The 16,466-nt window shown below is 51.8% G+C and overlaps 1 protein-coding gene across 3 annotated transcripts in view; it reads right to left on the reverse strand.

The window, feature by feature from the left end:
• Window positions 1-16,466, reverse strand: part of JADE2 (jade family PHD finger 2) — an 80,855-nt gene that overhangs the window by 21,920 nt on the left and 42,469 nt on the right. For 2 of the 3 annotated variants that reach the window (XM_050905054.1, XM_050905053.1), the window contains exons 5-6: window positions 14,906-15,075; window positions 3,250-3,461 (exon numbers count right to left, since the gene is read on the reverse strand). In XM_050905054.1, the coding sequence (XP_050761011.1) occupies window positions 3,250-3,461; window positions 14,906-15,075 (382 nt within the window). Of the gene's footprint in view, window positions 1-3,249; window positions 3,462-14,119; window positions 14,666-14,905; window positions 15,076-16,466 lie in introns of those variants that run through there. The other variant, XM_050905055.1, reaches the window with a different exon arrangement.

The following is a 16,466-nucleotide window of genomic DNA, read 5'->3' on the forward strand; positions in this document are numbered from 1 at the left end:
GCGGTGTGGACATCTGCCCGCTCACCTCCTGCCTGTTTCTGAACAGCTACCAGACCCACGACAACTCGGAGAAGTAAGAAATGCCATGTGGAGAAAACCTCTGAGGTAGCTGAGGGCTGAAAAGCCACAACCCCATGATTGAGAAAGATGGCCACACTGGTTACACACCCAACACAGCCTAAAGGGGAAGTGAAAATAACTATGGAAAGGTAAAAAGGGGAAACCGATAGTCATGAATATAAATCAGAAGGGAGGAACCATAAAGCTTGATAAATCTAAAGGAGGCAAGGACAAGTCTATGGCCAAGAGAGTGAGATCTAAAGGACCTGGGCCACCCATGGAGCTCCCCGACCTGCTGCAATAGCGCAGGATGCAGAGAAGCCAAAGTGTTTCATAAATACTTCTCTTCTGTACTTGGGGAAGAGCCAAATGATAAGCCGTATCACATAATGATGATGATAAAATACTTTCCACTTCGGCCATAAATTGTAACTGTATTAAACAGCTACTGCTAAAACTACACAGTTTTTAACTGGCAGGTCCTGATAACTCGCACTTAAAGGGTTTTCAGAGAGTGGCAGACAACCGCCTTGGGCGCTAACGCGGGGCTGTGTCACTATTTTAAGTGAGGCGATGTAATTAATTCTAGATCTGGCTGCTCTGACATCCCTCCAGAAGGCAAGCGGGCAGTGCCGATAAAGACTCCCAGCGCTGTTGGCTGTAAAGCGAGCCCAGGCATTTCTCCATTCCACTTCCTGAAGTCTACCCCAAAAAAGAACAGCTTTTCATCCCACTGCTGCAGGTCACTGTCACCGCGAGTGACAGTGCTGCAGCTGGGGACAGGGGCAGATGGGGCACGCGGAGATGCGTGAGCGTGGGAAAAGCGTATCCTCAGCCTTTACTGGCCAAGAAGAGACTTTATAACAACTTCAGGTTGCCCCAAAGCACGAATTGACTCTGATAGTGATTTCCAAGGGGAAAAAGCCACTTCATGAACAGATTATTGGGATAATAAGGAATTAAGGGAGGTAATATTATTGCTGCGAGTCTACACGGTTCAGAGAGACTTAACTGTGTTTCATAGCACCTCCAAATCTGACAGATAAATCATTTCTGTAACAGCGTTTTATAAAACATGTGATTTAGTACCAGACAAAAATCAGCCTGGTATGTACTACCAGGAGAATAAACTGGCAGACTGATCTCAAAATCCCGCGGAAAACAGGAACTATGACCAGGTGTGCATCTCTAGCAAGTCTTGGTTCTCAGTCATTTGTTCCTAGAGGTTTTAGAGCAGCTGAAAGTGCAATTCTGCTCCTAGGAGCAAATGCTACAGGGCCTCTGTCCTGAACAACGAGCAGCTCTAGAAACGAGGTGGTTTATCAGCTAAACACGCTCTCCCAGTCTGGCACCAGCCAGAAGGTGCTCTGGGAACACGGAGTCAGAGCAATGCTGAGTAGGAGCTTGTTGTTATTGCAGATGAGATGATTACAACCATCCCTTCCGGCACCATAACCCACCAACGTGTCTGAACACAACCCTGCCTCTGCCCCTTCCCGCTGGGATGCAGGAGGATGAGGCAGGGCTCTGGCCACGTCCCACGGGACCCCAGCTCCCCTCCGCCACTGCCCGAATACACGAAGCCCGGGGCATCAGTACCCGGATGCCTGCAGGAAAGCATCGTCCCCAGCAGGTTTTGGATGTGGAGCTGGCAAAGGCACGGGGCAGGTTAGGTAAGAAACATGATGCCACGTAACACCCCGTGCTGTGGCTCTGGACTTTGTGGCTTAGGGTGTAAATCAGGGCAGAGATTAAATCACAGGCAGCTTACGGGCTGGCATCGGGCTTAGGGCTGGACTCTGCTCCCTGAAAACAGAAAATCTCCCCTGTCTTTCAACAGCCTTGAAATCCAGCCCGCCACGTCCCCTTCTGCAGCACCGCTCTGCTCCCAGCGCCGGGGCCGCTGCCGAAAGCAGAGCCCACGGGGCTGCCACGGCCCGTGGTGGGCACAGCCGGGGTCCGTACGTCCCCACAGCAGCCCTGTGCACGCTGACCGCCTCCCCCCCGAGCCCCTGCCCGCCGGCACATGTCAGCTCACAGCCTGACATTGCCACTTGGGCTTGTTAAAAAAAAAAACACCCAACACAAAAAAAAAAACCACCCCACCCATCCCCAACGCTGAATCGTCCTGGTATTTTGTGGAATCTGATTCACTGATGGAAACCATTCAAACCACCCACCTCCCGCAACTATAGATATCTCCAACGCTCTCCCACCTCCAGGAAGCACTGATGGAAAAGCTGCCCAAAAGATGAGCAAATGGCTCTCTTCAGAGGAAAAAAAACAAAAACCTTTCACACAGAGGGTGAAGCCCAGGCGCTGCCGCTGCCGTCCCAGCACGGCACGGCACTTCCCCTCAAAGCACAACCAGCAAAACCTCCCTGGACCCATGTGGGACCCAGGAGACCCTCGCACGGCTGCTTTCTCCTTGTCAAGGTTTCCCCAAGCGCAGGAGCCCACAGACCCCCCCAGCAAGGGCTTGAAGCATTTGCATTCAGTTCTAAAAATAATATTTTCCTCCAGGCAGCAAAATAAAATGAAATCCTACACTCATACAGCAGGGAAGCTGGGACAGAAATCCTGCGATGTGAGACAGCACTAGTGGAGCTGGAAGGTCCTACTACTCCCAGTATGACGCTGAGGAGGAGGCTGGAGGTCGGTGCAAGCCCACCGCTGCAGTGAGCGCAGTGTGAGTGCAGGGCTGCAGACCCACAACCCTCCCAGCCCACCAGCAGTCCCGCACACGGTGCTGGTCACCCCTGGGTGCTAAAGATCCCACTGTAGTTTAAGAAAGAAAGATGGGGTAGAGAAACAAGAATAAGCACATTAATGGAAGAGGAGGCATAAAATAAAATATCAGAGAGACCAGAGAATAAGGAGGAGGGGGCAAAGCAAGCTCGCAGGAAGCAGTTTTCAACCTGTGGTTGCATATTTCTCCAAGCAGTTACGAAGGGTTGGGGCTAAGAAAGTAAGAAAAGCAAGTTTGCTGTCTGCCAGCTATCCAAGACCCCATCTGCTATCCTCGCTCCACTGGAGAGGCGCTGGGAATCCATCAGAAAAGCTTCACAGGGGTCTACAGCAGCTCAGGAAAAGGGGACGGTGGGGATGGGAGGAACCCAAAGGAGGGTATAGGAGCGTGATGTGCAGACAGCCAAAACCTGCCGCTCTCCCCCCGCGGCGGGGGCTTACCTGGTGCACGCAGACGTTGCACTTGTCGCAGAACACCATCTCGTTGCCGTCCTCCCCCTCCGGCGAGCGGCAGACGTCGCACACCACGTCCTCGTCATACTCGATGCCCAAGCCCTCCTCCGTTTCGATGGCGATGTTCATGTTCTCGTAGCACATGGTCTCCAGCTCCTCCAGCACTCGCTCCAGGGTGATCTCGTCCAGCTCGGGCTTTTCTGCAAGGCAGAAGGCAGAGGAGGACACTGATGCAGCTCCGGCGCAGGAGCCCACCCGCCTTCGGGGAGCGTTTTGCAAAGGGCTGAGCATTCTAGATTGCAACTCAAGAGGCAAATCCACGGCGATGGTAAGAGCGGTGATTCAGAAAACGGCTGCTTCTAACTCGGGATGCAGTTTATGTTTCATAGACAGTAACAAAATATTGCTGCTGGCTGAGAGGAAAGAAACCCATTCAGCTGAAGCAATGCGGATAATTAGGTCTGACAGTTTAAATGTTCAAGGAGACAAGTTTTGCAAAGATGCTTTCTGCAGCAAGGGCTCAGACAAACTTTGGCAATACAATGTCAATGCTTTAATTGTTAAGACTGAAAATTGACCCTTTTAAGGCCAATTAAATGGAACTGTAAAACTGAAGCCAAAGGCTGAAATTGAGGACAAATGAGGGTTTTTTTTCCTGGTTGGGTTTAGTGGAATCAGAAGGCTAGACACTGCCGTGTTGTGTTTTATCCTCCCCCCGTACCAGGATCTTTAGTGGAAAGACGTGGCAGAGGTGCTTTACCAGAGGTTTATCCAGAGTGACAACCAGGAATATGAGGCCAATAACCAGGAGAGGCTTTTTCAGAGCAGCAACCTCCAGCAGTGGGATACCTGGCCACCGTTACAGGGGGGGATGCTGCTGCCAGGAGCTCGGCAGCACCGAAACGGTGCCACGTTGAACGCTGCTCCCAAAAGTGCTGCCTCTCACCCACACACAAAGATGCCGGTGCCACAAACGCAACGTGAGGTCACTCCAGGTAAGGGAAAAAAGAAGGAAAAAATCTGTCAGCAGCAGGAGTGAGGTTCTCCGCGAGGGGTAAGAGGCAGAGTTAAGCCTCCACCACACCCCATCTCCCCGTGAACACTATTTCATCACCGGAGCAGGCATGGAGATGAGGACGGAGAAACCAGCAGGATGCAATACAAAACGTTTAAACTTTGCATTTCATTTGCGTGTATTATCCGTGATGATGGCCAGGATGCTCCAGAACGCACCAGACAGCGGAGGAGCCTGACCCACGCTGCTGTCCACCGTTCTTGTTGCAAGGCAACGGGAGAAAATATCTCATTGATGAGCAGAGAAGGGGAACAAAAAGCTTGAGGAAGTACTAATATGAAGCAGTTATTAATTAAATGTTCAGTGAGAAATCTGCCATCCTGGGAACCTCTCGAGCCACAGTGTGATGTCCCTGTCCCAGGCTGAGCTCTGGGGCCCCAAGAGGCCCCTGGGGCTGGGGAGGGACAGGGCCACGGGGGTCCCGGGCAGCGCTCCCAGCACCTCTGGCTGGATGGGGCTGGCAGAGGCTGCACCTTCCCCTGACGGCCACGGACCGGCTGAAAAAATTCTGTCGAGGGGGAAAGCAACCCGTAGGCGAGCTCGGCAAGCAAACACACCATTGTCAGCCTTTTTAAGCTCTTCCCCAATGTTTCGCATTGGCACGGTTTCCCTTGGCTTGACAAGTCTCTGCAAACATCTAGCCTGGCATTTTACATGTCTATGTCGAGTCTGAGATACCATCTAAGACAGACAACACTGTTCCCTATCACAGCCCTTTCAAGCACTCGGGCTGCTGTGCCCCAACACGCCGAGGAACCTGACAATACCTGTTTTATTACCGAGCAGCCCCTGCGATGGGCGCGGGATCTCTGCAGAGCCCCAGGCTGGCACAGGCTGCCCGGGGGCCGCTGGAGCTCAGCGATGTGAAGCATCCTGCGCTGGCACGGCAGCACAGCGAGCCCTACGCTCCAGAGCCGGGACGGAGCCGCCGGCTTGCTCTTGGCATCGTGCAGGTCAGATACAACAGGGCAGAGAGCGGGTTACAGACAAAGCCAGAGCATTATTTTTGCCTTAATGGTGTCCCTTTATAAACACACCACCCGAGTTGCACTTGCTCTATGGAGCCCCGCAAACCATGACTTTATGCGAGCATTAAACAAGCCCAGCAAGAATATACTCCTCTTGGTCAGTGTTTCAAGTCCGCATCTGTGACTATGATCCTGGGCACCGGAGCATCAGCCTGGAGTTACTCCCTTTCTCCCAACATTTCATGATCTGCTCTCTCTGCTCTTCTGGAAAGCAAAATGATCATTAAAGTGTTGCTGGTGCTTTTCCCCACGCACGTTCTAGAGCCGTCCTGTGCTCAGGGGAGAGGGCAGGCAGAGAGCTGGCAGCTGCAGGCAGTGCAAGGAAGGAAAGTGAGGGGGTTCCCACAGGAATCATGACCCTGACCTGCCCGCAGGGTCGGGATCGTGCTGGCATCACCGGGATCGTGCTGGCATCATCACCGTTCCCGTTTCGCCTTGAGTGGAAAGAAGCGGCTCCCATCCCATCTCCTGCACTTTCCATCCACAGCGATGCCCCGGCATCACCAGCTTAACCCGGAGGAGAAAGTCCCCGCCGATCCCAAAACTCTTGTGCCGCAGCAAGACCGATGCCGCAGCGGGATTTCCTTATCAGCCTACATGCAATGTAGTTGTTATACCATTACATTGAAAAATATAGATCTCTCCCTCCCGCACACACACACACGCACGCTCTCACACTCCATTTAGATGTAATTACATTAGGAATTCGTTTGCCAAGCGCCATTCAGAATACCTCGGAGCTTATTGAATTGACAATTGCACTTGATGGGGATGAAGCGATTAATCGTTTATGAAACACTAAACAATGGGGCCTGGGGGTGAAGTGCTTTTTCCATTTGTGCTCCATTTATCTCCTTCTGCATCCTATAAAGTTTGTGCTATTAAACTCCATTCATAAAATTGTCATCTTTTTGGCTGCGAAAATGCTATCTGTATTGATCATGGCCAGCTAAATAGCAAAAACAACAAAATACTCCACCAAAACACTCCCCGTGTACATGTACAAGTGACACCATTATTGTCCTCGGGGAAGGAAAAGCAAAGACCCAGACACTTGGCTACAATGAATAAATCCAGCGACATTCAGGGAGTAAGTCATGTTTAAAACCATCATGAGGACCATGGGCTCTACCTGCTGACCAAGAGAAAGGTATTTTTACCTGGTTAAGGTATGCCAGGGTCTTGTATGAAAGATGGGGAGAAAACGAAGCTTTTCTGAGCCTCTGCAGAGAAGGGCAGCGTAGCTGCAAACTCCTCCGTAGTTTCTGTCCGGAGGGACATAGGCAGAAGTGAGAATTTAATCTTGCACCAATATAATCACCAGCGATTTGGAGCCATATTCAAAACACTAACGCAGGAGTGAAAGGTTCCATGTCCCACCACCCCTTCCAGAAGGCCACCCACACCCTCTCCCCATTAACATTGAGCAGGTTAACGATGATGGGTTTTGATGGGACACCCCCGACATCGCCCCGTGGTGGGAAGGACTGTCACCCAGGGAGCGCTGCATCCCACCGCATCCCAGCCGGAGAAAAGCTATCCTCTCTCGGCCCAGGGCAGGATGCTGCGGGCAGCAGGTATGAGCCAAAGGAAGCATTCCCCAGAGGAGAAGGGGGACTTTGCTTCGGAAATGGAGGAGGAGGAGAAGTGCCAGACGATGATGCGCTACAGGAGGTCTCCAGATCTGATTCAGGAAGGGAAAATGTGTAGGAACTCGGCCTTTCATTTGAGCTTTGCTCCCAGCAGAAAACTCTTCCCTGTATCTCTGCTGTCAGGGTCTGCCACGATCCCTACAGCTCCTCAGCCGCCCAGCATCCCTGTTATCCCCAGGGGGGGCTCCCGAGGGGCCCGGCCCTGACCCCACACACCTCAGCTCCCCCCAACCTCGCAGCAGCTGCCCATATAGCACCTGAAATTTAAATATTTTATCCCAAAGGAGCTGGGATCGCTGGGCTGGCTCCGAAGCCACAGCGCCGGGTCTGGGAGAACCACTAGGCACATTCCTTTACACAACGCCGCTCTCCGTTATAATTATTTCTGTAATATCGTAATTTATGTGGCATGAAGGAGCAATATTCTTCTGCTAAATGAATTCTCAGCTACTCCTTGTCGTGGTATGAGCCGACTCACTGTGCAGGGAGAAAAAAATAGCTGGAGAGCCACCTTTCACAAAACAGAGACCTATTTCTGACTAAACTGTGCTCCACTAAAATCAATTTACTGAAACAATAAATCCTTTTACCCTGTGGAGGATACCTGGAGATAAAACAGCTCAGGAACAAAGTGTCATCAGGACTGCAGGCTGTGCCATTAGCTGATTCACAAGCTATAAACCTTGGAGTCTACTTTTCAGTAAAAATATACATAAACAAGCAAAATTACTGTTTTTTTAAATAAAAAAAAAAGAAGGAAAGCACTTGTGAGATGATGTAGGCTTGTCTCTTAGTATCTCTGAAAAACTGAAAGGACGCCAGGTCCCTGATGGGATAGGGGTGTTCACACACGGCACGGGGACCACGGGCTCCTGAGACCTCCTTCCAGCTCACTGTCCCTCCAGCTCGCCCTGGGCGACTCACTTCAAACCTGCCTGCTTCGGCTTCTGCCTCTGCAAAGCTGTGCTGAGGATCCTTCCCCCCTCGGAGGCCGGGAGAATGAAAGCAATTCGAAGATAAAAAGCACTGGCTAGATGCTAAAACTGAGTTTAGGCACCGCTGTGCAGAAGGACACTTTGGGAGAAGCACACTTTGCCTCTGAATAAGGCCAGGAGCTGAGCACCCACGCGCTCCAGGCACCTGTGGGGACACCAGCCACCCCTGCCCCAGGCTGGGTGCTCCCCTGGACATCCTGGGTCCTGTGCCAAGCATCCTTCGCAAAGGTCAGGGGATGACGGACAACCACCCGAACACCATACCAGACCATCTGGGACTCCCCCAGCCACCTCTAACCCATCACCTGCAGGCACACAATGCTTGGGAGATGCACCAATTGTACATTAATCTTCCATCAATGTTATTTATAAACAGACCCTTAACGTAAAGCGTGACCAACAAAACAAACAGCGACACGCAACCTGCATGAGCTGAGCATCCGCAGTGAAACTTCTAGATATTTTGTTACAAGCACAGCCTGCTAATGCACTTAAAAGATTTACAGGAACCAATTATCACTCTTTCTGCCACCCACCGACATCAATTATTGCTCAAATTTAAGATGATGACAAAATGTTTTAGAAGCCACTTTATAAGCCGCTGTCTCTCTCCAGCGATGCTCGGCACTGACAGAGCTGTCCTGGAGCACTTCTGATGAAAGCCTCCTCGCTCCATCCAGCAGCAAAACTCTGAATATTGCCTGAAACTACTGCAATTACTGCGAGGAATTTATGGAAATAGCAAAACAGCGACCTGACATAAAAACTGATTGTGCTGAAAAACACGGAGGTAAAATGTCTAAAGCATCTCCCGCTGATTTCCAACTCTGCTAATCTATACATTAACACAGCTTTCCTGCAACATCTGTTTCTATAAGGAGTTAAAAAAGCTTAGCTTTCCCTTCCAGAGGCTCACGGTGTTTTCACTCTGCCAACAACTTAAGGAACTGCCACCTGAAAATATTTCTGGATTTCCTTGCTTAAAGATAAGCTTAAAGGCTGAGGCTATTTTCACACAAAATTAGCCTGGATTATTTGCGCCTGAATTCTTCTTCTTCTTCTTCTTCTTCTTCCCCCGCCCCCCTTCCCTTCTTCAGCCGCCCCGTGCTGCGGCACCCCGGCAAACTGCCCCCTCTCACCCATTCTCACCCGGGCAGGGGCACCGCAGCTCCCACTGCTTCAGGACCACCCCGGCCGGCGTCGGTGGAGGTGGTTGCGGGGGCCGATGCTGTTTAGCCAGGAGAAGAGCAGAAGCCCTGTGCACCCACCTCCGGCTCTCAAGACCCCCGCCGTGCTGCTCAGCAGCTCTCCGTGGGCCAGCCACAGCAGGTTCTCACCTGCATCATTTCTGATTGCCATCATTTCTGTGCCTCTTTACCCCCCGGCCTCGCTGACTTGCCTGTTTACAAGGTGAGTTCTGCCGTCGCATTAAATTGGGGTATGGACCCCTATATTAAGAGCAACAGCCCACCAGCAAGCGTGAGCGTGGCACCTACTTACTGGCACCTCAGGTGAGTCCTCCTCCCATTGATACCAAGGGCGTTAATCCAGATCAACGGCGATGTAATTGAGAAGAGCTTCCAGCCCTAAATCTGTTCCTAAGATACTTCTACGCCGTACATCGGTACCTCTGTTAAATACATCTCTTGCTTGGAATATACCACCAAGTAGTGGACGATTTGCTGGTTCATCTATCCGCGCACCAAACCGGTCTGCTGATGAAATGATTACTTGTGCAATGAGCTTACGATCTCGGCAGAGAACAAAGATTTCAGGCTACGTGCGGATGTTTGTTGTGGGCTGCAGCACAGACATGTTATAAAACAGCTCCAAACTGGCAGGATTTCTTCAAAACAAGCAAAAAAAAAAAAATACCCAAACAAACAGACCCTGAATTATTAATGGACTAAGCTTTCTCAAGCGATGAGCAGCAAGCAGGGCAAGCCCGGGTGCGGGGGCATGGTGGGGAAGGTGGTGGAAAGGCATCGCTGTGAGCGGTCCCTTATGGTTGCGGGCTGGGGGGAAGACACTTGAAAGGGGGAAGCCGGGCTGGTGATTAAAGGAAACGGATCCCACTACAAAAAGGACAGACTCTGTACATCCTCCCACCAGCCGGGGCTAGGGAGCATCCTGGGATGGCAGCCCCTGGATCCCCCACATCGGGGGGCAGTGGTCCCCATCACAGAGCTCCCTCCGGCCAGCTGCACTGGCAGGGAATGGGGCTGCACCTCTGCTGCAACCACAGCATGGTGGGGAATCGCGCCCGAGTCATTAAAATAATGGAAGAGCTTCAAATGACAGATATTGGGGTGGCCCCGCACAGCGGATGGAGCCTGGCTATGGTGGTGGGCACCCGTGGGTGGGTGGCAGCTGCGTGGGGACAGGCTCTGCCTGGGGAGTGCCAGCGTGCTGCCTCGGGGGGGAAAAAGGGGCTCCCCGAATCCCAAAAGGACACGGTGGGATGGGGGTAGCCTCAGACAGGGACTCACGGCGCTGCCAGGCAGGCAAGGAGCCGCTCTCCGAGGCGTACATTTAATGGCAGCCTCTGCTCCATTGAGCACATCTTCCCCGGGGTTACTCCACTGACTTCGGCTTATTCCACGTCTGCTTGACCAATCTCACCTCCACCGAGGGAGGTATCATCTCATTAGTACACAGACATATCTCAAGTATGCAGTGATGAATTCCCCCCGGAGCTTCAAAAGCAATACATGTGACCTTTGCATGTTCCTGCCATAAAATACCAGGAACACCTCCAGCTCCCAAGATAGAAGCTGTGGTGGGCATATGTGAGCAGCATACACCATATGGATTAAGTCAAGGGAATACTTAGAAACTTCAACTCTGCCTTCAGCAAAATTGATTCCGGCAACGTTTTTAGCAATTTCTTGAGGATTTTCCGTGTGTTTATGAAGTGCTGATCACCACAAAGGGATCTTTCAGTCTTGGTCTTTGAAGTCTCTCTAGCCTCGCTCTTACAATAGCTTTGGATTTAGTGGAGATCACAAAATACAGCATAAAATGTTAATATAAAAACGAAGACTTACGGCATGGCTCCTCTCTAAAAGGAGAGGCCTGGGCTGCCTGGAGTGGCATATACATAAATCTGGTTCAGGGTTTCATTCAGACTCCTTCAGACCCACTTTTTTTACTATCTCATATTGCAGCAGCAACAAATAAAACATTCAGGCATGCTTAAATATTGATTTCATCTCTAGCGCACAGAAGTTCTTTAAACACTACATTTCTATCGAGTACAGTAACAGCTACTAAGGCATCTTACCGGGGGGTTTAAAACTATTTAAAGCTGTTTTTTTATGTGTAGAACTTTTGCTTTTTGGAGCAATTCCACCTAATTGGGAGAGGAGCCGGCAGAGTGCAGAGAGCTGGAGCTATCTGGAGGTTTATCTGATCTCGGCGATAAAATTCCATCCCTGGGGTGACCTAAAAAGGACTGGAAAAGGCATGCGCTATGTGCTACGTGGATCAATGCGTGCTAACGGCAAAGTGAGATGGATGATCTCATAGGTGTTTTCCAGCTCTCCTCCCCACGGCTACTCAAGAGCCAGTCAGAGATCAGGCTCCTTCTTTGTCATTAAATATTTTGGGAATGACACATTGTGCCCCTGAACTGCCCAGTGACAACAGCTCAGCTGAACACCCAGGAGGAATTTAAACTTCTGCCTATCTCTTGACGCTGGGAGATAACTCCAGACACCTCTGAATAGGAGGAGAGGCTGCAATTCTCCAGTTAAGTCATGTTAATGATCTCAGAGATTAGCAAAGCTGGTTTGGAAATCTCAGTATGTCATTAATGTCGAGGGCTTCCGGGAGAAAGCGCTATTTATGGGCTGCCTTCAGACCAACCTAGGCAGGCGGCAATCTTCTGCGTTGGGTGGTGAAGGGCACCCAAATCCCACCCCTGCTGCGCCTGGCTGCACGGCTTCTCCCATATGGGAAGCAGAGGGAGCAGAGCCTCCGCTCCGGCACAGCCCAGGAGGTGAGCAGTGACAGATTTGCTGCAACAGCTTTCCTCTATGAACACCCAAAACCCATCACTTCCACGGGCAGGAAAATGCATCCCCCCCAAAGAAGCCCGCTGCCCGAGCAGCCCTGATGCCCCGCAGCCTCTGCGGTCCAGTCGCCCGGGCAGCACCGGGCACGGCCGGCGTGGGTGATGCAACCGTGGTCCCACAGCCAGGAGAGCCAGCACCCGTCCCGCTCCCTACCTGCCAGACCCCCAGCTCCCTGCGGCACCGGGGATGGGTTATTAATCAATGCCACATGTTTTCCCTTTCAAGTCACTGGAAAAAATGCACTAGCCCTCGCACTGCTAGAGAAGTCGGGAGGGCTGGGGGATGGGGAGAGACACTAGAATCCTTCGGGCTGAAGCCATATCCGCAGCGGATTTCACACGCCAAACGCTGGTTTTCAAAGCTACTCTCTCCCCAGCATATTTAAGGCTCAGCCAGTAATTACAGCACTCTTTCAGCAACAGAAATGGGCTGGAGAATCAGCTGATGGACAGTGAGGCTTTTTGAATTACCACTGCTGAAATCCCCTGGGTTCATTATTACCATCTATAGTTGGTTATGGCAGGAGGGCTCAGGGGCTTCATCAGAGACTGTGGTCCCATCCAGCCTGGTGCTGTACAAACACCGCCTAAGGACTTGTCCTTGAAAAAGCTGACTGGCTGATAAATGACAAGGAGCCGGAGGAAGAAAAATGCAGCTTGCTCAAAATTGCACAGAGGGTCAGCGGCAAAGCATCGCCTGTGTCCCGACATCGGGTTCAGGGTGTGCTCATCGGGATGCTGCGATGTCAGCCCACCCAACGCGCCTGCAAGGAGTGGGGCTACCAGGAGTATATATATGGCTGTGACGATGCTCAAGCTCCCCTCCTAAATCCAACACGCTCCGAAGGCAGCGCCGCTGGCGGAGCCGCCTCTCTCCCCCGACACGCTCAGGTTTGGCACACGCCAGCCCGAAGGTGACGTGCCGCTCACAGCCGCAGGGGACAGCCAGCTCCCTGCCCCGACAGCACCCGTCTCATCTCAACCTTCCAGTTATCCATCAGCGTGGGAGCTCCACATCTGAAAGCCATTTAAGACATTGCATTTGTAACCTAATACTTTGAAGAAATAATAAAGCGAGCCAAATTTAACCCAACTGAGCTGGAGAAGCCAAATCTCTGCTCGCTGTCTTTCTAGAGACTTATGAAATCCGTACAACGGGGAAGTGGAAATAGAGACAACCCGTCTCTGGAGCCCAGAGACACCTCTGACGGCCGCCCAGCTGTGGAGACGGCGAGGGAAATGCAGCAGGAGATACAGTGAAAGCACGGTGGAGTCACAAGGATGCCCAGTGTGGTACAAGCTGGTTTCTTGATGCAGTAACGGCAGCCGTGCAGTGTTAGGAAGGGTGGATCCTCTGCAAAGTACCTGAGCAGGACCGAGCCACTCGGCTTTGCCCAGGAACACCCTCTGCTCTGCCCAAGGATTGACTGTAGCTGCCAGTATCTCAAAACCTGGGTGTGCTAATGACAGAGCTGAGGCTGCTAATACAGGACCGGTTAATGAGGGCAAAGCTGACTGCGATTTGCTAGTGATACTACGGGCTCCACAACACCGAGATTAGGGGAAATCCAATATGCAGGATACGTGTAATAGATAATTAGCCAAACTCTAAAAGCAGCCTCTACAACCTTCTCAAGGTCCTGGAGATCATGGTAACAAAATTTGGTTGTAAATCATGAGTGCATCAGAAGAACAGAGATCTTCTGCAACCCGGATCAGCCAATGTGGTGGCCAACTTCTGAGGTCATTTATGCCCCATGCAAGCTTACTGAACGAAACCTTACTGCAATCTTACTGAATCTCACTGCGGCTCTTAGCCAGCAGGCTGCGAGACTCAGCACAACCTTCCTGTTCAGCAGTGCACTGCTCAAGCACTTGATAACATACTTTGTCCCACCCTTGAAAGACCTTTGCAACGGGGAGTAATGCTTCATGTAGGCACGCTTCAGCTTTCACTGACCTCCCAAGGTGAATGTTTTATTGTGTTGTTATTCTTACCTGCGTAGCAGCAGCCACACCACAGCAACCCTTACCTAACAAGGACTGGAAAATCCCTCCACAGTCTGGCAGGACTACACACCCACGTGTCTGTGCCAACAAATCTGCCCAGCAGACCATGCTAAGCACTAGTGCCAATGGTCAAATTCCAAGTCCAGGTACTTGCACTCAACCGAAATGCACTAATGGATTTTAAGAATGTGCAGTGATATAACAGCAGTGATGCAGGCAACGTTATCCTGTGATATTTAGAGACATCTGGGAAAGGAGAGACAACCCAGGACCAGCATTTCTGAGAATTACACATTTTGACTAGGAAATCTTCTTTCCTCTGACTCCATCTGCCCAGTTGGCTACGGTTGGAGAAATGTTGGAGAAATGCTTTCAGATCTGGCCAGTCAAAGGAAGAGGAGTCAGGCTCAACACACCCATCCTGACCAACACCTCCTCCTGCAGTACAGATGCTGCAGGGATCAGTACGGGAGATGATGATGGTCATGGAATCAGAGTACGGTCATGAGTGATCTGGATCGATCGGTTCTTCTGCAAATCAGACCCCTGCTCCACGGGGCACGCTGCACTGTTCCTACCATCATCTGGTTTGCTCCGTTCTTCTTGCACCATGTCGCAAAATCCCTATGTGAGTGAGAAGCATTGAGATACACTCAAGATCCTGCGCTGCGGCAATCCACATGATCTCTTTTGGAGAGCCTTAAGGAAGATTTCTTCTTCAAGGCCTTTTGTTCCACATGATTACTTAAAAAGCCTGAATGCCCACTCTGGGTTGCCCAGGCAAGGAGAAAAACAACAGCAATACTCACCCATCTCCTTGAGCTCCATATTAACAAGCTCCAACCAGCAAGCATCGAGCTCATCCAGGTCATAGCGGCTCACTCCTTGCAAGTAAGTCCTCGTAGCTTCCGAAATCTCGGAGCCAGGCAGGTTACTCGGTGAAACCTGTGAAGGTGAGTTCTCCAGCTGGGGTATGATCCTGGAAGAAAAGGAGAGGTTGAGAAAGAGCTACAACTCACAAAAGTATCCCGTTTCTTGCCATGGAGGGTGCAACCACCCTGTGTACAAACCTGACTCTAAGAATGAAAGCAAGCCCAGCAAAATCAAAGGGGTTTCGTGCGCTCGGTGTTGTCTCCGGTGCCTTGCATGCTCTGAGGACCCCAACTTGGACACAAGCACTTTCCCAGAGACTGTTGGTCTGGGCACCTTATGTGATGGTTTGAGTTGGGATGCGCCAAAGCAAGTTGATTTTCAGAAATCACTGACCACAGCCTGGCTGCCAGCTCCCCTTCCCAGGACCTCAAACCCGGAGTCTGTGCTTTTCCCAGTGTCCCAGAGAAAACCAGCACGGGGAGGCGGCAGCGCGGCAGCATGGCTCCGGCATCGTGCCCGCCGCTTAGGGCCAGCCCGCATCCCGCCGCGGCGTGGCTCCAGCTCCCACTGGGCTGGCTTCCTACGTGGTGCCATGGCCACCCACCTCGGGCTGCCATCAGGAGGGGAATGAGTGGTCTGGGAATCAGGAACTTGGTTTTTGGCCTGTGCCTCTATCTGCCTCGGTGTATTCGTCCCTGCAGATTGGTCATGTAACCCCAATCCCTTCAGAAATAAAACCAGTATCAGTGCCGCACGCAGGCTTTACCGCTGCATCTCATTCTTCCTAAATGCCCACTGATGCTTTTCAGTACGAACCAGCTCGCGCCCCGCACACCTCCACGCTGCAGAGCAGCCCCGGGAAAGCACCAAGCGGAAGGCTCTGCGCCGGGCTCTCCGTGGGAACACGCCTGCTCTTCAACAGTTCTCCAATTCCCCCTCACACCATGAGAAATTAAGCTATTTTTCCACTTTGGGTGGCTCCTTTCTTCCTCCCCGCCTTGCATTACCACCAACCCGGTGGCAGCAGCCTCCTACACGTTTGGATTCCCGAGTCAAATAATTCAACCTACAGCTACAGCCGCTGGCATCAACCTGATGTTGCTCCCCCTGATGTCAGAGGGCTGTTTCTCCCCGTGGGGGCTTGCAGAGAGGCTCACACAGGAATACCACATCAGGGCAAAAATAGCCCGTCTGGGAGAAATACACTGTCCTGCCTGTAAAACCAGCAAATGTGATGTGGAAAGCACACACAAGCACAGGACCAGGGCTGTTAGGAATAGCGATGCTCTTGCCCGGAGCCAGTGGTCCTGCCAGCGAGGGGAGACCGTGACACCAACCCATCCCTGCTCCATGGCCACGAAGGGGCATCCCACACCCTCAGAAAGGCAAGATGCCCCCGAGCCGTGGGATAAAGATGAGGACAGGGCTAAGGCAAGGGCTTCTGCTCACCACGCTGCAGTCACGCTGCCGACCCAGCTCCTTCCACCCTGCGGGCAG

This window comes from Gymnogyps californianus, chromosome 14 (assembly GCF_018139145.2).
Source record: "Gymnogyps californianus isolate 813 chromosome 14, ASM1813914v2, whole genome shotgun sequence".
NCBI lineage: Eukaryota > Metazoa > Chordata > Aves > Accipitriformes > Cathartidae > Gymnogyps > Gymnogyps californianus.